This window comes from Fusarium fujikuroi, chromosome FFUJ_chr04 (assembly GCF_900079805.1).
Source record: "Fusarium fujikuroi IMI 58289 draft genome, chromosome FFUJ_chr04".
In the NCBI taxonomy this organism is placed as follows: domain Eukaryota; kingdom Fungi; phylum Ascomycota; class Sordariomycetes; order Hypocreales; family Nectriaceae; genus Fusarium; species Fusarium fujikuroi.
In genome coordinates this window covers 1449364-1469052 of record NC_036625.1, presented here as the reverse complement: position 1 = coordinate 1469052, position 19689 = coordinate 1449364, and the positions used below count along the sequence as shown (strand labels likewise).

Genomic DNA, 19689 nt, shown 5'->3' with positions numbered 1-19689 from the left:
AACTCTCCTTTTTTTTCTTCTTCTTCATCATCATCATCATCAAAACACATCGTCAAGATCATCCCAGCTACCATCTTTTATATCTAAACTTTCACTTAATTGTGCGTTCGCCCATCACTCCAGACGCTATGAGCAATTTCACCACTCAGACATGGATACTGCGAAAGCACCCAGTGTCACAGAGTCTTCCGGGCAACACCTGCGGCGCGAAGACATGCCGCCTGTTTCACAAGTCCCCGAGGTTCAAAACCCTGTCGAGGCTCCATCCTCAGTCCCAGCTGAAGGAAATGCTGGTAACAAAGCAAAAAAACATGTCTTCAAACGAATCTGGAGCAAAGTCAAAGGGCGAATATGTCCAAAAAGTCCAAGAAATGAGGAAAGACACTTCCGTCTACGTACTGTACGACAATTACCTCCAGCCCACCAGCGTGGACCATCAGATCCGTCAGGTTTTGTAAATTTGGGGAGACAAGATCCCAGAGCTCGCGATCCAAAAGTGGTAAAATACCCTGATTCAGGCCCGGACCGCTGTGTCATGTGCAATAGGCTACTCCATGACTTGACCAGCGATTTTGACAGCTGGAAGCGCTGCGAGACTCGAGTCTATCTTCCTTGCGGTCATCCATTTGGCCACCGTTGTTTGCACAGTTACCTGACCGAACGTCTAAGGTCTCGAACTCCAGAGAGTGATGCTATCATTGTTGGAGGGGAGCATTACTGTCCAATGGGGGGCTGTATCCCCATTCGACACGAGTGTGACCACCTTACTATTCCAACATTCGAACTTCCGGAACCCAGGTACGAAGACCAAGAGATCCAAATTATACCGCGAGAATGTGGCTTTTGTTCATCTGATCCATGCGCCAAAAGGAGGATCAACCGTAAGGAAGAATATTCCAAGAAAATGATCCCATCGCTATTGCCAAGGCAACATACCTATCTACCAGAGAGTATGATTTCTCGTGCTAGAAAGGCCTAGCGCGCCTGGTACGAATGGAAGTTCCTTAGGATCAACCGATTGTTGGATGACGAATGGCTTTCATTTCGCACACAGCATTTTCAGGCATGCGAGGCACGCAGATACACATGGCTGAATAACGTCATAGAGTCCCCGGCAAACAGGGACCCTCAAAAACAAAACGCTATCAGACGATCCATTGGTGCCCCTGAGATCGCAATCCTCCCGGGCCAGCAAGAGCAGAGTAACCTGCTCACAGGCCCAAGCACCGAGATGAGAGAGAACCGAAGCCAGGCTGACACAATAAAACAAAAGACAGCTGAAATCCCTCCAGTAGTTGGGAACGCTGACGATCCTGATGCGATCACTCCTGCTGAAGCTCCCACTCCGTGGAAGTTACCTGAATTCGCTAAGCAACTTCCTTTCGAAGTTCCTACACCAGGAGAGACGGGCAGATCTGCCGTGGGGGCCGCATCAACTAATGGCACCGTAGGAAGCAAGAACAAGACGAATCCCACAGCCACCAATGGCACTGAGCCTCGATTGCCCATGCACAAGGCTGCCTCGGATCCAGCACTGGGCTCTATCGACAAAAAGACCAATGCTGGTCCTGGGGGAGATATGGCTGGGGAAAAAACCGAAATAGGAGTGGTTCTCCCTGATCCACCGACGGATGATCCAAAGAAGTCAGCCAACGAAACAGAGTCAAAGGCAAAGGGGAAAAGGAAGGTTGCTCAACCGATAGCTGCATGACCATATTCTAGCTTCTGTATCAAGCGGAAGACTTGGGTATGGGGGTGGTATCAAGGACCTGGGGGTTTCTCTTTCACTTCGAAAAATGGCTGTATATATCGTTGTTGGTTGTGCCTTGAAACTGGTGCGATTTTGGAATCTTGGATGAAGAGCGATACAGTTTTAGCGATATGATTTTAATGATTGAGGCAGACAGCGATGCAAGCGATGAATGAACAACAATTTGTTGCTTCAAAGTCACATGAGACTATGAAGAATACTGCCGTATAGTAAGCTGCACGTCATGTTCTATCACTGGAGAATACTATGTGCGCGAGAGTTGTTCGGTATTACTAAATTCGTTGATCAGCCATTTCCACATCTCGGCGAGATATGCCCAAGCAACTCGGGGTATACTTGGATTAATTCGAGAAATGATATCAATAGGACTACCGACTTGAATAGCTTGTCCTAGATTGATCTAAGCATTTCAAATCTTCAAGTATAACTGACTGTTTCTGCTGTCGCCTCACATATACGCTCTGCTTGACATCCATCCATATATAGATAAGGTATTTCATAAATCCGAAGGGTGCAAGAAACGTATTGAATTATAACATTATGACCTAAAATTATTCCTTGAAAGCCGGTCTGGCTCATCGTCGCTGTCGTCCCTAAAACCCTCTTCAAGACTGCACACATGATGTCAGTCACTGTTGTATATGGGGATGTGCAACAAGGGTTCCGGGTTGTTTAACAGCAGCACTTACTCTCTACTTAATCGCCTGGCGTTGTCTGGCCGTGCAGCACGAGTATCAGCCTCCATCTGGCGCCACGTATCCTCGTCGACGCTCCCAAGTTCCTCTCCATCATCGTCTTCCAGCCCATCATCGGAGACGTCCTCGGATGCGAATGCGACTGCGCGATTGGAACGCCAAGTGGCTATTCGGGACGTAATGCGCTGTCGCAGAGACGATGTCTGGGAAGAGAGTGTGTCGAGAGGTAGATACTGGCTGTATCGGGCATATCGGCGCCAGAGGGGAATGAGGACGTATGTGAGGAGGATGAAGAGTATCAAGGAGATTACAGCGGGAACAATGAGCGTCTAGTAGCGATCATGCGGATGTCAGTAGGTGAGGAGCAAGGAGCAAGTTGTCATGATGTGTTTGTTACCTTGATAACGGACATGGTAGCACCCATGTTCTATATATCGGAACTCAAGACGACAGTCTCGCAGTTCGGCTCAGCAAGTTTCGAGGCCGAAAATGAATGTCACGATGTTGAAGCTGGAGGTTGCCGTGATCGCCCTGAGGCTACAGCAGGAAACGTGGCTGAAGCCACAAGGGCCCAGCAGGAGGTGACGACGCCGAAGATCCCGCTAAAAGGGGCGGGCCAACAGAACCTAAGCCGTTCAGACTTGCAGGGGGACCATCATCACTAACGGCTATACAGTATTTTTCTAGAACGATCTCAATAATCTCAGCGATACATTTCCTGATTCCTTAAGGGATGATAGTTTTTTTATGGCTTGCCTTAGTAGGTAGACAGGTATAGATAATTATCTGTCTAGCTACCTACCCTGCTACCTTAGGTACCGACCTGAAAGGATAGAGGTGAGGTACTATATCTTTCAACTCTTGCATTAAGGACCTAATATATCGTAACTTCATATTTACTGCATTATCTCGATCACCGGCACTTCAACACGAGCCATTAATTTAGCGTATCGCTGTTCACATGCGCATAATCTTCCATCTCCATGGGACACGTCACCATCGTATGCTATCTCTATACGCTGACACACTGCAATCAGAAACTGGCACTGAACGGAATGGGGAATTTGAGACAGCCGACCTCGCTTAAGCATCAAGAATAAAACAATCTTTTGATGGACATATAGGTCTCGATCTGGTGGAGATGCTCAGAGTCGCAGCAGGGGACTTGAGACAGATGCGTAGTTGTATGAGTAATTATTACTTTAGCTTCTGAAAGATAGATGCTTTGACAAAGAAGAGACTGGCAATTATTTTTGGTACCACGTTAAAATAAACGGTCGTGTAACTGATCTCATCGTTCGAGGATTGTTACACGTTGGCGCAGCTGAAAACCCCAACTAAGAATAGTCATGAACCATTTATAGGATGATGGGATTGGTTCGCAGCTGAAAGACCTGGTGTTATTGCACCATATATTGATCCCAGTAAGACTTTTTTGTGCGACACCTCACTGAAAGGTAACTCAAATGTCCCAAGCCTCTGGTATTGCTGTATCACTAACGGTGACAGATTTCTGTCACTCCGGACTCCAAGGACGACAAGAGGTTCTTCCTATGAGCGTAGCTGTCTCCAGGCTCTCTTTAGGTACGCTCCAAGTTCTTCAACTTGGTTTCCTCCCAGGTTGACATGCATCTGCGCGTCCTCAATCTACAGAGCCCACTTCCCCTGGCAGATCTCCTGATGCTAAAGAAAACTCCCCGCCTGGCGTCGATGCTAAAAAGTGTCTCTCAGACCAGTCACAGGGCTACTTGGGCATAAGGAGCATCCATGCATGATTATGCTATGTACATAGCATTATTCACAAGGCAATTCACCAATATTACGATATACCTATACTTGCTGATTGGACTGTAGTGACTTTTTATAATACTAATTTACTACATTATCTATCGAGTATCAAGATATATCCATACCTCTAGCTTTGGGCCGTGCAGGCATTCTCAACCTAAGAATAAGAGCTCAAGCGGCGGCTAAGCAATATTAGGTCCATCGTCCCCGTAAACAAATGAACCAATCCGCATCCATCTTGATAGACCCTCGGCTTGGTCCTCAGATCCCTGATCATAGAAGGATCCATTGGAAGCCAAGTCATTCCCATCTCTGGGTTGGGCTGGCTAGCTACTGCTGCTCGTACACTGCTACACTGCTACACCACACTGCACGACCTACCTAACTCTAACGTTATACGACACCCAACCCGACTGCAGCTGTGCAGTGACACGCTACGCTCCTTATTATTCACACCATTTCGACTTAACTCGGGTTGCAGTTCAATTAATTTAGTTTTATTCCATTCTGGCACCGCTCATTGAAACATTCCGTCTGCATCATCTATCCAAAGCCCAAGCTTAGGCCTTTTCTTTGTCCTTTACCTTGCTTTACCCCCTCCCTATCTACGCGGGTTTCTTCACACTCAACCAAACTCCAGACGACCAAGGTTTCAGGACCGACCATAGCGCTTCTGCCGATTCGACTGACGCTCCGGACCCCGAATAACTTCAATATCTTCCTGAACGGCGATATCGTGCCCCCGATGAAGCGAGCGGCCCTTGGCCAGCATATCGCCAACTTCACGTGTTCAATTTGGTAGCCGTTGGCAGACGTTTCCCAAGGCTCATCGAAACCCTGGCACCTCCTTTTCTCCCTTACTGTACACCCCGGATCGACACCAACACAGGTATCTTCGAAATACGATTCGCAAACTAAACCCTCCGCTTCGACGACTGTCGCGGCCACGACCGCTCTGTCACACATACCGCCGTCGCTGTCGCCGTCGCCATGTCTGACAAGACGAGGCAGTCCTCTGGCGGCCGGTCTTTATTCTCACGAAGTAAGCACAAAGACAAGCGCTTGACCGAAGAATCGAGATACCCCGCAGACGATGCCGCCAGTTTTCGCTCCTCGCGCCACAAACGAGAGTCGTCTGCCATTTCGTTGGATCGCCCAGAATCTTCTGATGGCGGTATCAACCAGATGGCAGGCGTAATTACGTCGATACCCTACGATGCCGTTGGAGGTGGATCACGCTCTCCCATACCCGTCGAGTATCTGCCCAAGGGCGAGCAGATGCCAGTGCGCCGTGAACCTCTTCCGCACCACCTGAACAAAAATGGCCTGGACTTTCACCAATACCCGAGCTGGGATGGGACGTCGGCACAGTCTGGTGCCCATTCCCCTGGGCGACAACCTCTTGGATATGGATATGGCAATGTTACTATGGCTTCAACGGGCCGTCAGACCCAGTATCAGCAATGGGGTCCGCCCAGGGGCAGCTCTTCCCACTCGAATAATCCCCCCAACCCTCGATACGACTCATATATGTCATCTAATGCTCGGGGCTCGGCTGATAATCTGAGCATTCAGTCAGGTAATACAGGTTTCATTGATGGAAGGATATCACGCTCACCACATGTAGCTATGCCCAGTGCCTCTTCTCAGAGCTCTTATGCTGCTTCTCAGCACTCGAACCGCGATTCTCACCGGTTTACCAAATTTCCGTCTGGCCCTCCTCCAGGACAAAGCGATCCACAGGGTGGTTTCTATTTCCCAAAACCAGACGACGATAATGTGGTCGAGCAGATGTTCCTCCAACTGATGCAGAAGCGAGGATGGCACAATCTCCCTGAGCAGGCCAGGAGACAGATGATGGCCTACCCCGCCCAGAAGAAGTGGACGCTCATCTATCAGGATCGACTTACTGAATGGCAAGGCGAGCAGAAGCGCCGACAAACAGCACGCCCGAACCAGTATACCGCGACTCCCGATATCACGACGTACTCAGATGAAGAAGGCACTCCTGAATGGTACGTGCGGCGAGTTATGGAGGATCGCCTTGACACGAAAGGTATGGGAAGTTTGGAAGTCAATTTGCGAACACAACAAATCGGTTGGGTCAAGAGATTCGTTGAGTGTCAGGGACAGGTCGCTCTGATGACCTTGCTGCTTAAGATCAACCGCAGGACAGCACAGGGGCCAGTCCAGGATAACACCCGTATCGACAAGAACCTCGATCGCGAATATGATATTATCAAGTGTGTAAAGGCGCTCATGAACAACAAATTCGGCGCCGACGATGCCTTGATTCACCAGAAGGTCATGGTAGCCCTTGCTAGCTCTCTTATATCCCCTCGTCTCACCACGCGGAAGCTTGTCAGCGAGATTATAACCTTCCTATGCACCTGGGGAGAGAATGCCGAAGGTCATCTGAAGGTCATTCAGGCGCTGGACGAGGTCAAGACCGCATCTGGAGAAAATGGCCGATTCGATGCTTGGATGCGTTTGGTGGAGGTCACCATTGATGGTAGGGGCAAGATGGGAAGTTTGGTCGGTGCTAGCGAAGAGTTGAGGACTGGAGGTATTGGAATGGAGAACTTGCTAATGGAATACGCCGTTGCGACTCTCATGCTTGTCAACATGATCATCGATTCGCCTGAGAGAGACCTGGAGTTGAGGATACACATTCGAGCCCAATTTACAGCATGTGGTATCAAGCGAATCTTAACGAAGATGGAGGAGTTCCAATACGAACTCTTGGACAAACAGATTGAACGGTTCAGAACAAACGAAGCCATTGACTATGAGGATATGCTTGAGAGGGAGAATAGTAGTATCAAGGACGATGTCGAGGGCGAGGTCAAGGATCTGACTGATCCCGTTCAAATCGCCGATGCTATTCAGCAGCGTCTTCATGGCACCAAGACCAACGACTACTTCATTTCGGCTCTGCAGCATCTTATGCTCATCCGAGCAAACGATGGCGAGGAACGACTACGCATGTTCCAGCTGGTCGATTCCATGCTTAGCTACGTTGCTATGGATCGGCGACTGCCGAACATGGATCTCAAGCAGAGTCTCAACTTCACGGTTCAAAGTCTCCTCGACAAATTGCATACAGACTCAGAAGCCAGGCAAGCCCAGGATGAGGCCCTTGAATCGCGACAAATCGCCGAGGCCGCGATGGCTGAGCGTGATGAGATGAAGGCTCAGCTTGAGCTGGGTGCTGATGGACTGGTCGCCAAATTACAAAAGCAACTGGACGAACAATCTCGTTTCATCGATGCTCAAAGAAGACAGGCAGATGGACTCAAAGCTGAATTGGACAGTATGCAGACTATGAGAGCCAAGGAAGCCCAGCGATACGAGTTGGAAACAAGAGAGCTATACCTGATGCTTCGAGATGCACAGGACGTAGCTGCTTCCAAGGCTATCAAAAGCGCTGCTGCTGCTAGCAGCGCCAGCAGCAAGATGGCTGGCGTGGAAGACCCTGCTCGTATGCAGGGTATCCTAGATCGCGAACGCCTCATGGAGCGGTTACAGATGCAGATCGAGCGGCAGAAGACACAATACAAGCTTGAGGGACGTGTTTGGGGAGACGCTGTTGGGCCTTCAGACCGTCTTCGAGCCCTGCGCGAAGAGATGGATGACAGGCCTGGAACACCTCCTGGTGGTGGTACACCTCCTCGGGACTTCACCAACAGCGTTCTGGGCAGCATCCACCGCAATACCAAGATTCCACGCAAGCCCCTTAAGAGACGCTCTGATGGTGAGGTGATCGATGAGGACGACGAGACTGAGGGCGAGGATGGTGTCATCTTCGAGAAGCCAAGAATTGTCGAGATGAAGCGACCTACGATAGACCCCAAGCAGCAAGCTGGCTTGCTTGGTGAGATTGGGTCCAAGGTCAAGAAGTTCGATGCCAGTGATTCTGAAGATGATACCACCGGTCCTTCTCACCCTAGTATGGAGACTTCATCACCTATCACCCCCCCAGGTGATAGCGACACTCCCAAAATCGAAGTCACTGGTGCTGCTCCTCCGCCTCCGCCGCCACCTCCACCTCCTCCGATGCCCGGTCAAATACCCGGAGCTCCGCCACCGCCGCCTCCGCCGCCGCCTCCCCCTATGCCGGGCCAGATTCCTGGTGCCCCTCCGCCTCCGCCTCCGTTGCCTGGTGCTGGAGGTATGCCCCCTCCGCCACCTCCTTTGCCTGGTGCTATGTCTGGGCACTTCTTGGCTCGACAACCCGCTTTCGGGGCTGCACCAAGCATTGGCCTGCCCGTGGTTCGTCCCAAGAAGAAGCTCAAGGCCCTGCATTGGGAGAAGGTCGATGCCCCTGAGACCAGCCACTGGGCAGCCCATACCCCCTCTGCCGAAGCCCGAGAGGAGAAGTATCAGGAGCTCAGCAAGAAGGGTATTCTCGACGAGGTTGAGAAACTGTTCATGGCTAAGGAGATCAAGAAGATTGGTATAGGAAGCTCTTCTAAGAAAGATGACAAGAAGCAAATCATCTCTTCTGATCTCCGCAAGGCCTATGGTAAGTGCATTCCCTTTTATGCCTAATTGCTTTACCTGCTAATACTGCACAGAAATTGCATTTGCCAAGTTTTCACAGTACTCTGTCGAAAAGATTGTTCAAATGATCATTCACTGCGATCCAGAGATTCTAGACAACACTGTAGTGATGGACTTTTTGCAGAAGGACGACCTCTGTAATATCCCCGACAACACAGTCAAGCAAATGGCACCGTACAGCAAGGACTGGACTGGACCTGATGCCAAGTCCCAAGACCGTGAACTTGACCCCTCGGAGCTCACTCGACAAGATCAGCTTTACCTCTACACGGCTTTTGAATTACACCACTACTGGAAGAGCCGAATGAGGGCCCTTGCTCTTACTAGAAGCTTTGAGCAAGAGTACGAAGAGATTAACGAGAAGATCCGACAGGTTGTGACAGTATCTGAGTCGCTACGCGATTCCGTTTCATTGATGAACGTACTTGGTCTTATTTTGGATATTGGTAATTACATGAACGATGCGAACAAGCAAGCGCGTGGTTTCAAGCTCAGCTCTCTTGCAAGATTGGGTATGGTCAAGGACGACAAGAACGAGTCAACATTGGCCGATCTCGTGGAGCGTATTGTACGGAACCAGTACCCTGAGTGGGAGACATTTGCGGATGATATCAACGGAGTTATGACGGCACAGAAGATCAACATTGAGCAACTTCAGGCTGATGCAAAGAAATACATCGACAACATTCGAAATATTCAAATGTCATTGGATTCTGGTAACCTAAGCGACCCCAAGCAGTTCCATCCCCAGGACCGAGTGAGTCAAATCGTCCAACGCATTATGAAGGAAGCCCGAAGAAAATCCGAACAGATGGAGCTGTACTTGGAAGAAATGATGAAGACATACAAGGATATCATGGTATTTTACGGCGAGGACCCCGCAGATGATGGTGCCCGCCGAGATTTCTTTGCCAAGTTGGCATTGTTCGTTGGAGAGTGGAAGAAGTCTCGTGACAAGAACATGCAGGTGGAAGAGACAAGGAAGCGTAACGAGGCGTCAATGAAACGGAAGCACACAGCACAACTCAAACTTACCAACGCCAACGCCGAGGCGGGACCGACGTCCCCATCCAATACCGGCGCCATGGACTCCCTCCTGGAGAAGCTACGTGCAGCTGCGCCGCAAGCTCGGGACCAGAGAGACCGAAGAAGGCGTGCGCGACTCAAGGATCGTCACCAGGTCCGCGTTGCGTCAGGACAAAAGATCCCCGACCTTGACGAAATCCCAGAAGTGGAAGCTGGCCTCAAGAACAAGGAGGAACCCACCGAAGACGACAGCAAAGTGCTCAGCCCCGGCCTCTCATCACCTCGTGAAGGTGAAGACGACGTTGCCGATAGAGCAGCAGCTCTCCTACAAGGTATGCGCGGTGGTGATGGCGCAGATGACAACGATCCCGAGAGGAGAGAAACCCTCCGAAAAGCCAGACGGCAGACAGCAGAGGAAGAGAGAAGGCTACGAAGACGGCGAAGAGAAAGGGCGACTACAAATCAGTCAGAAGAGAACCCCGATGAACAAAAGGAAGAACCCAGGGAAGAGCCAAAGGTAGAAGAAGGAGAGGCGGCCAAAGAGCCACCGAAGGAAGAAGAAGCGCCTATAGAAGATGATGTTCCAACACCTAGAGCCGCGACTACCGGCGACAGTGCCCCAGAAGAAGAGCAAGGGGAAAACGCATAGGCATAGGCATAGGCATTGGCATGGCACGGCATGGTACAGGCACGAGGATGAGATGGATGGGCGGTGTCTGTGATTCGAGATGCATACCAATGGTGTTGGGAACTGTTTAGGGGTGGAAAGATCGCGTTTGTATGTATTGCACGCGCTATACGTAATGTCTACACCAACACATACAGTGGAAGAGAGAGTACTTGAACAATTTGTGTATCATGGCGATGTTGATATTGCAGTATTGGTCGCAAGTGACAGTCAGAACTTGGGTACCCTGCCTCAGCTCGGAGTCTTTACCTTGGGTACTCCAACACAAGTTCCGTCCTTGTCCTTGAGCAAGCCCTTGTCTGTCTGATATGACCCAACGAGCGTGTCAGTTAGTTATCCATGCTGTTCAGGCCCGATCGCATTCGGGTGCTTGTGACCCTTTCATATCCTTGACCTTGTAACCCAAACCCCCCTCCGGCAGCGTTGTTCATCGTTCAGCTGTCCCAAAGACTCTTCCACCCAAGATTGCTTCTTCCCACCATGATTCCAGATTTCCGTCGACTTTTCTCGTCGCTGCTTGTTCAATGTTTCATCGGAGGGACGGCGAATAGACTGCCGAGGCGGCAGAAGCCACCAGTGACATGACCCATGAGACCAATGCATACTTCTTGAATCAGAACAGAACAGTCTTTCAAGAGATGGTAGAAGTAAGCGGCACGTCCGACTTCGAGTGCCAGAAACGAGAGGACCGTAAAGAATCGAACATGACCCTGATAAATGTCGGGGAATATCTCTCGCAAGAAGAAAATGAAAGTGAGTATACTAATGGACAAGGCCGTGATCAGAATGAACCACCGATTTGGGTCATCACGAGCTGGCCACAGGGCCACAATGTACCACCACCATTTGCGACGAGGTTTACGGCAGAGACGGTCACTAGGGGCTGGCCATAAGGCCATAGCATACCACCACCAGCTGTGACAAGGCTTATGGCAGGGGTGCTTGCCAGCGGCTGCCCGGGGAGCAGCTTCAACAACTCTGTTCACGGCCGATCGAACGGCGGTATGGTTTTCGCGTCTTGATCGTATAAGCTCTTCTGGTGTAGGAGTAGCGGGTCGACATACCCAGTTCGACAAAGTAGTGAGGACTATGTGGATGGCTGTTATACTGAGTATGACGCCCTCAAAAGAGCGGAAGAATGTCGCAAGGATGGCCATGGCGAGACTGGTGTATATATTCTGCGGAAGTTTGTGTGGGCTCGTCTAAATGGAGGGTTTTGTCGTAAACGCCGAGGAAACAGGCACATCCTTGGGATGGTCGAAGTTAAGCCCGGACGGAATATGTATTGACGCAGAGAGTAATGCGAAAGAGGAACGCGAAAGCAGGGCTGAGAATCCATTACACACGTAAGATACTGTAAACTTTGATGTCCCGCTCGTTCGGCAGGAAAACCAATCCATCCATACGCCAATCCAGTTTTACCTTTACGGCATAACCGTAAAAGTGCCAGTTGTCCTCACGGAGATCGTAACCCGTACTGCATCAACGCCTTCTAGCCAGAACGCTCAGCGTGATGGACTCAATGGCCTGTTGAACCCGCCGTTCCTGTTCATATACTGACGATACTCCGTCTTCTTCTCTTTGTGCACGCCACCAGCATTGTTGCCCGAAACCTTCTTGTTCTTGGTCGTTCCAAACCCGCCGAAGCCCATCATAGCCTGCATAGCGGCCATATCGTCGTCCTCTGCGTCCATAGGATCTTCTTCAACCTCTGAAGCCTGGCCCTCTTCCGAGCGATTGGTTTCCTCTTCATGCTGTGCGCGTGATGGCGGTGGTGGCGAGCGGCTTGCACGAGAGCCGACGTTGAAGGACATGTTTGGTGCCGGGCGCTTTGCGTCGGGACGAGGACGCGTGGGAAGTGCTTCGTGAGTAGGGCTTCGTGATTGTGGTGACGCTGAGCGACGAGATTTGCCTACGTGGCAAGTTAGATTTTCATAACGTTAAAATGGGGGTGAGTGCATACTTCTCTTATCTCTATCATCTTCACGACGCTCATCTCGTCTCTGTCTTGGTGGCGCATCCTCTGCATCCTCTCTCCGTCTATCCCTCCTGTCTCGATCATCATGATGGCGCGGGCCTCTATCCCTAGGTCGGTTCCTATCACCATCTCGATCTCGATCTCGATGTCTCCTTTCTGGCGATCTTGATCGATCTCTGTATCCACGGCGCTCGCGTGATCTTGACCTGTATCCTCTGCGATCGCGGTCGTTGTCCCTGTTATGTCCTCCACGTCTATCGCGTCTGTCGGATTCGTCCCACATCTGACGACTATCGGGTCGTCTGCTTCGCCTAGTGTCTCCCATTGTGTGTGTTGTAGATTTTTATTCCTGTTCCTGAGAATTTACTGGCGGGGTTGAGATGTAGACAGTGTTAGGTGAAGAATAAGAATGTTCGAAAATGAATCCAACAAGTTCTAGTTAGTTAGAGGAAGGCTGAAACAAGAAACAATATAACTTTTAAGTGGAGTTTGAGCTTCAAGTGGCGGTGGCTGGTGAAGCTTCATCATTGGCCCGAGCTCTCTCCAGACCCCGGATCCTTCTCCAACTCTCAGCCTTGCGTCGTCATATCAATTCGCTACTCCTAACTACGTGTTCTCTGGAGCTTGTTCACGCACAAATTCACCCAATGAGGAATTGAATTCTCTAGGGTTCGCTCAAAGAAGTATTTAACTCAATTTCTCTTGTAGAGGCTTGTGAGAAACACTTTCCATCGTCAGTATGGTGAAAATTGCCCATTGGGTGTCGGCGGCGACATTCGCTCTGGGCGTCTCAGCCGCAGACGATGCATCTTCTGTGCTGACGGCAGAAATTGGCCGTCAAAACAACCAGAGCCTCTTTTGGGGCCCCTACAAATCCAATCTGTACTTTGGTGTGCGACCACGAACACCAGATGGCCTATGGACAGGGCTCATGTGGGGGAAAGTCGACAACTACCATGATATTCAGAATGGTAAGTGAAATAGCAAGCTTCGTGGTACAAATGCTCTGACACTTACCTTGTAGGTTTCAGATATACTTGCGAGCAGGGAGAAGATATGCATGGCTACGGATGGGATGAGTATGATGCCCGCATAGGCGGTGTGCAATCTATTCACGACAAAGGCAACAACATCGACTTGACCACTACTTTTGTGAAGATCCCTGGTGGAAACCATGGTGGCAGCTGGGCTGCCCGAATCAAGGGCGAGCTGCGAGACGGTGCGCCCAAAAACACCAGGACCATGCTGTTCTATTACATCGCCCAGGATGGCCAGGGCGAACTTGCTGTTGAAGGTGAAGGTACTCAGTATGGTTTTGAAGACGACGTTACTCTTACGGGCAGTTCAACGGCGCTAGGAGACTACAAGCTTCTTATCAAAAAAGGTACCGGAGAGCACCCTTCAACAGACCACAAGTTTCTGGAAGATCGACATGGCGACACAACCATCGTCTCGAGTGCTGAGGTCCCAGCCGACCTCACCTGGCAGGGCAAGCCCGTTGTCTTCAAGCAACTTCAAGATGCCGTTTCGCCCGTGCAGCAGAACGCTGACCAGGCGGATCCGCCTCCACCGTGGCAGGTGTACCGTATTGCCCATGCGCCTGGAAAAGGTAACGTCCATATAGTCGAGAAGACCTTCGAGGGACCGTTCGAGTTCGATGTCATCTTTTCATCGGGATCTGGAGGCAAGGAGTTTACTTCCGAGGAGGTTACTGAACAGATCGAGAAGACTTCAGAAATCTTCAACGAGCGCTTCACCAACACCTTCAAGCTCAAGGAGCCTTTCACAGAGGAGAAGTACAAGAAATTCGGCAAGAGCATGCTGTCGAACCTCATCGGCGGCATAGGGTACTTCCATGGTCACCAGCTAATTGATCGATCGTATGCGCCTGAGTATGAGGAGCAGAACGACGGGTTCTGGGAGGAGGCCGCGCAAGCCAAGGCACGCACACAGCCAGAACTCGAAGGCCCCTATGAGCTTTTCACCAGCGTTCCTTCTCGCCCTTTCTTCCCCCGTGGTTTCCTGTGGGATGAAGGATTTCACCTGATTCCCATTGCCGACTGGGATATTGACCTCACACTTGAAATTGTCAAGAGCTGGTACAACACTATGGATGAAGATGGCTGGATCGCGCGCGAACAAATTCTAGGTCACGAGGCCCGGAGCAAAGTCCCCCCTGAGTTTCAAGTGCAATTTCCACATTATGCCAACCCCCCTACCCTCTTCCTTATCATCGAGGGCTTCATGGAGCGTCTTCGCGCATCAAACGGAACGAAGCGCGAGGCAAAGGAACGTATTCTGGGGGCCGATCCTCTGCAAACCGCTCACCTCGACAATATCGAGCTCGGCGAGAACTATCTTCGAAGGTTGTACCCCCTGTTAAGACAACAATACGACTGGTTCCGCAAAACTCAGCGAGGTGACATAAAGAACTATGACCGTGATGCATACTCAACCAAGGAAGCTTACAGATGGAGGGGCCGTACTGAGACTCACATCCTCACCAGTGGCCTGGACGACTATCCTCGACCCCAGCCCCCTTCGCCGGGCGAGCTGCACGTCGATCTCATGTCCTGGGTTGGGCTGATGACAAAGTCGTTGATGAACATCGCAGACGCCCTCGGCATGGCCGAAGATGTGAATGAGTATAGGAAGAACTTGGATGGCATCGAGCACAACCTCAATGATCTCCACTGGTCCGATAAGGAGGGTTGCTATTGTGACGCAACGATCGATGATTACGAGGAACACGCACTCGTATGCCACAAGGGCTACATTTCCCTGTTCCCTTTCCTGGTCGGCCTGATGAAGGCTGACGACCCCAAGCTGGGCAAGATTCTTCAACTGATCGGTGACGAGGAGCACCTTTGGAGCCCCCACGGCATTCGCAGCTTGAGTAAAAAGGATGAGTTCTACGCCACGGGCGAGAACTACTGGCGCAGCCCGGTTTGGATGCCTATCAATTACCTGGCTTTGTCTCAACTACAGGTAGGGTTCCCCCCAGATATCCCTTGGCGAAGTAGTACAAAGACTAACACGTGCATATAGAACGTTGCTTCGCAAGAAGGCCCCTACAGGGGTAAAGCGAAGGATCTGTTCAGGCGTCTCCGTAAGAACCTTGTTGACACCGTGTACAAGAGTTGGGAAGAAACAGGCTTCGCCTGGGAGCAGTACAACCCCGATACGGGTGCCGGCCAGCGAACACAGCACTTCACTGGATGGACTAGTCTTGTCGTCAAGATCATGGCTATGGAAGATCCTGGCCAGGAGGCTCATGCCAGGGACGAGCTGTGAATGGTACAGAATGTAACAAGGCAATGTAGGACTACTTGCAAAGGTGTTATGCGCATCGTGATGTGCCAATTGAAACATACCGGCTATTGGTCAATGGTTAGTCACAGCCAAGACATACATCGTAAAACGATCCCACGGCTTGTACCGCATTCCCAAGCCATGCAGGCTTTGTGAAGCTTGGGGGCTATGAGGCTGGGAACAGGGATCGAAACATTCTACCATATTAGGCAATTCAGGGGCAGAGCCTCCAAACTCTGTTTTATTGATTCTGTGCGACGGATGGCTGTAATTTGATCCCTGATGCCTGGTGATGGCTCAATGGATGCAGGTCGGTGTGGTATGTGCGCCATACGGATCGGCAGGCTGTCAACGTTTTAGTGGCGTCGGCGGAACTTATTCAAATGGCCGAAGGCTGTCGATGAAGTTGAAAAAAGAAAGTGTGCTTGCGTTTAGTCGAATGAACGTCAGCGGGTTTCTAGCAATGTCAGGATTTTGCATCGGTTACCAGTCATAGTCTACCGGCTTGCTTCCGGGATGAGAGTAGCTGCCGAGACATAAGCCGCAGATCCGTAGATGCAACCATTCTTAGAAATGCCCAGAACTGCTTGAGTGCATGAGTGCATGTGGTTGATAGATAGTGTATAGCTTCAACGCGAACAGGCTGCAACCTGTATTGGTGGAACATGAGCTTCCACGCCCAAGGGAACCCTCCGATACACCTGACAGGCGTTGCAATCCTTCCCGAGACATGGCTCAGGGGAGTAAGCAGAAACAAAACAGCGGGCAAGGATCTGGAAAGCTATATCCCGTAATGTCTCAGAGGTAACCGAGACGGCAGAAACATGGTCCATGTCTTAGTTCTTAGGTAGAAACAGTAATACAAGAGCCTGGTCTAGGTTGCAAGGCTGATTTCCTGGATAATGCCTCGTGGTGGTGAGTGTACCGTCTAAGCCTGGTGATTGGATCGATTGGAGCCTGTCCGGGGCTATGCAACGAGCTACAGTAGCGAAAACAGTCAGATGAAGCGACAGCGCGCCAATTGACCAATACCGGCGCTGTTTCTATTTTTAAGGCGCTTAAACTTGACCAGGGTATATGCATGCGGCGGGTGAGGTTGGTGTACCATTGCGGCTGTTTGTAAGAATTCGAGACTAGACGGACATCATGATGTGATTGAAATGTGATTTTCGATCGCGAAATGTTTCCATTGATAGAACAAGCGTAGCATTGGCGATTCTTGGGAGCAAATGCGTCAATGGTTCGGCCTCTCAGCTCGTTGGTCATTCACAGCAAGCGCTTGAGATGGCTGCTTGGGGGTCTGGCCAATGAGAGGCGGTACCAGAGATCTCAGTGAGAATCGAGAACCCCCGTCGAGTCTCAGTATCGAGAGGAGTTGGATGCTCAGAAATTAGGTCCCAAGGGATTGGGAGGGCCCGCGCTGGCCGGCGAAAGGGCCTGAACCTGAACCTGACTGACGGGTAAGACCAGATGCCGTGCCGACCGGAATGAAGGAGTCCCGGCCACCCAGTAGGCTAGTGTGCGGATGATAGTAAGGTCAGAAGGGGCTGTTCGACGATTACCTCATGGGTGTGAGTGTCAGTGTGGGTGATAGAGTGCGCGTGGTGTAAGTTGAGGTTGTCTCGATTTGAACGTGACGTTTCATTCTTCTGCCCCCACGAGACCGATTGAGTAACTGCAATATTCGGGAACCTGACAAGGTTCTTTTGTTGGTTTCAATAATCAATTGATGGTGCAAGATGAGTCATGATAAGAGAGAGAGTTCATGTTTAGTAAGAAAGGCGGAATATGCAGAGGGTGACTCTTCGGTGTCGGTGATGGTGATGATGATGATGATGATTAGGGGAGAGGGCCCTGGAATCTGGGGCAGTTTGTTCCTTCGGTAGGCGGAAACACGGGCTTGACCGATGCACGCCAATGGGGAAGTCGCGTCATGGCTTCTGTGGCTGCATCCGCCATTTGCGGGATGACAAAGCGGGATGACAGAATAAAGGGTGCAACTTGCTGACTTATTCGCTATCGTGATGCCTCATGTAAATGTCTTGTCTTTTAGGCAGCCTTTTAAACTTATCAAGAGTGCCCATGTGACGAGAAACTGCACCTTGGAAGCTTCTTCTCTGTGCCTATTGCGATATGGGACGCGCATGCAGTCAAGTACACGTTGGCACATTCAACGAATTTCAACCGGGATTAATTGGAATCTCTTTGTCTACTCCGTCCGTACCGTGTCTCATCTCTCCTAAACTCCATGATTGACTCCGAATCTAGATAGTCGGAGTTTGGATCGAATTGGAATCACACGGCCTCATTTGTCAGCCTTGATGACGTTTCTGCGTTGCAAATCCGCAATTGTCTGGACGTTGATACATACAGTACCAAGAGTGCAGAATAGTTTGGGCGCGATGATAATACGAATACTATACAGTATCTTGGAGGTGCGTATTTACGTATCTAAGCTCCGTCTCCACACCAACTCTTCAAACTCATTTGATATGTCTGTTATCCTGGACAATTGCATTGTTGGGGTCGAAAGAAAAAAAACCACCATGATGCATCTATTCTGCATCTGCTGCTCCAGGTCCATGGCCAGAGCCGTGGAGGATGATTGATTGATTACATGGACAGGGGTGTTCATTTGAGGCTGTGGCTTATTATAACGTATACCCTGCCCAAGCCCCGTAAGCCCATCAATGGAACGGGCAGTCAAAAGACTCACTCGCTCACTCAGTAATACAATACGCAGCGACTTGACTGGATACGGCCCGGGTCTTCCGCACCCCGACCCGACCCCTACCCCGGGTACCGTGGGCGTGGCTACTTATTAACTTACACCGTTTGACAGAGACCCCTGTAACTGTACTGCAAGGTCCGGTCCCCCATTAACACATTGCCCTCAGCCCTACGATGGTGTCCTCCACCACTCACGGCTTTGATGGATCCCCTGTCAGCATCGGCGACATGGCGCAGACTGACGGAAGCGAAAGAAGGTTCCATAGCAAGGGCGGAACAATGGGCACTGCTGTAATCTACCTAGCACGATACGTTATGTAGTGTGTTTCTATTTTGTTGCCCCCATGCTAAGGGGGTGCTTGATCGTCATGATACGACAACACAACCGAACGAGCGAACAGGCGTCAGTCAGAGTCAGCCGCTTCCACCGTCTACCGAGAATCCCTATCTGCGATGTGCTTAGTTACCCTTGGCTTCGTTCTATAGTTGACTCACTTTCTATATAACTGTCCATCTCCTCCTCCTCCGAATTAGAATTCTCATCACCATCAACAACCATCTTCATCTACACTCTACAAATACACTCTACAACCCAACACTTATATACAACAGCTCAGCTCTTTCAACTCAACTCAACTTCCATCTTCACCCAAAAGTCTCACTTATCTCAACTCTACTCTACAACACTTACAATGGCTGCTTTCACTCTCACATTTGCTCCTACTACCCGATCCTTCGGCCGATCTGGCTACAACAAGGACGGCGACGACTCTGACTCCAAGCCAACAAACAACCGTGGTCGATCTGGCTACAACGAGCCTGAGGAGGGAGACTCTGGTCGCTCTGGCTACAACGGCCCTGAAGACGATGATTCCTCCCAGGGCAACAAGGGTCGCTCTGGTTACAATGGTCCCAGCGACAATGACGAGGAGTAAACTCCCTTGTTACTCTCGAGTCACTTCCCAAAAGCATACACAGCGACAGCGCAAGCATGGGGCGGAGTTTTCTGTTTAGACACTAGTTTCAACAGCATTTGCATGAAACGGAGTTTTGTTTTGTTCTCATCATCAGCATTGGTATTCGGAGGAACAAGTTGCAGACACGGACAGCATCGCATAGCGGGAGTTGGAAAAGATGG

At 50.5% G+C, this 19689-nt stretch overlaps 7 protein-coding genes; 4 read left to right on the top strand and 3 right to left on the bottom strand.

Moving 5' to 3' along the window:
* Positions 1-151: 151 nt before the first annotated feature.
* FFUJ_13453 (uncharacterized protein) lies at positions 152-1711 on the top strand (the record flags this gene model as incomplete). XM_023576141.1 has 2 exons in its annotated part: positions 152-950; positions 1008-1711. The coding sequence occupies 2 exons, from the start codon at positions 152-154 to the stop codon at positions 1709-1711; spliced, it is 1503 nt and encodes a 500-aa protein (XP_023429337.1).
* Positions 1712-2309: 598 nt separating this feature from the next.
* On the bottom strand, positions 2310-2878 carry FFUJ_13452 (uncharacterized protein; the record flags this gene model as incomplete). XM_023576139.1 has 3 exons in its annotated part: positions 2310-2382; positions 2461-2795; positions 2864-2878. 3 exons carry the CDS (start codon positions 2876-2878, stop codon positions 2310-2312), a joined length of 423 nt encoding a protein of 140 aa, XP_023429612.1.
* A 2366-nt stretch (positions 2879-5244) lies between these two features.
* On the top strand, positions 5245-10492 carry FFUJ_13451 (probable cytokinesis protein SepA; the record flags this gene model as incomplete). XM_023576138.1 has 2 exons in its annotated part: positions 5245-8779; positions 8832-10492. 2 exons carry the CDS (start codon positions 5245-5247, stop codon positions 10490-10492), a joined length of 5196 nt encoding a protein of 1731 aa, XP_023429336.1.
* Positions 10493-11052: 560 nt separating this feature from the next.
* On the bottom strand, positions 11053-11688 carry FFUJ_13450 (uncharacterized protein; the record flags this gene model as incomplete). Its single annotated transcript, XM_023576137.1, has 1 exon — positions 11053-11688. One exon carries the CDS (start codon positions 11686-11688, stop codon positions 11053-11055), a length of 636 nt encoding a protein of 211 aa, XP_023429335.1.
* Positions 11689-12036: 348 nt separating this feature from the next.
* FFUJ_13449 (uncharacterized protein) lies at positions 12037-12834 on the bottom strand (the record flags this gene model as incomplete). XM_023576136.1 has 2 exons in its annotated part: positions 12037-12443; positions 12495-12834. 2 exons carry the CDS (start codon positions 12832-12834, stop codon positions 12037-12039), a joined length of 747 nt encoding a protein of 248 aa, XP_023429334.1.
* Positions 12835-13248: 414 nt separating this feature from the next.
* FFUJ_13448 (related to ER glucosidase I) lies at positions 13249-15803 on the top strand (the record flags this gene model as incomplete). XM_023576135.1 has 3 exons in its annotated part: positions 13249-13480; positions 13534-15497; positions 15558-15803. The coding sequence occupies 3 exons, from the start codon at positions 13249-13251 to the stop codon at positions 15801-15803; spliced, it is 2442 nt and encodes an 813-aa protein (XP_023429333.1).
* A 3440-nt stretch (positions 15804-19243) lies between these two features.
* On the top strand, positions 19244-19486 carry FFUJ_13447 (uncharacterized protein; the record flags this gene model as incomplete). Its single annotated transcript, XM_023576134.1, has 1 exon — positions 19244-19486. The coding sequence occupies one exon, from the start codon at positions 19244-19246 to the stop codon at positions 19484-19486; it is 243 nt and encodes an 80-aa protein (XP_023429332.1).
* Positions 19487-19689: the final 203 nt, after the last annotated feature.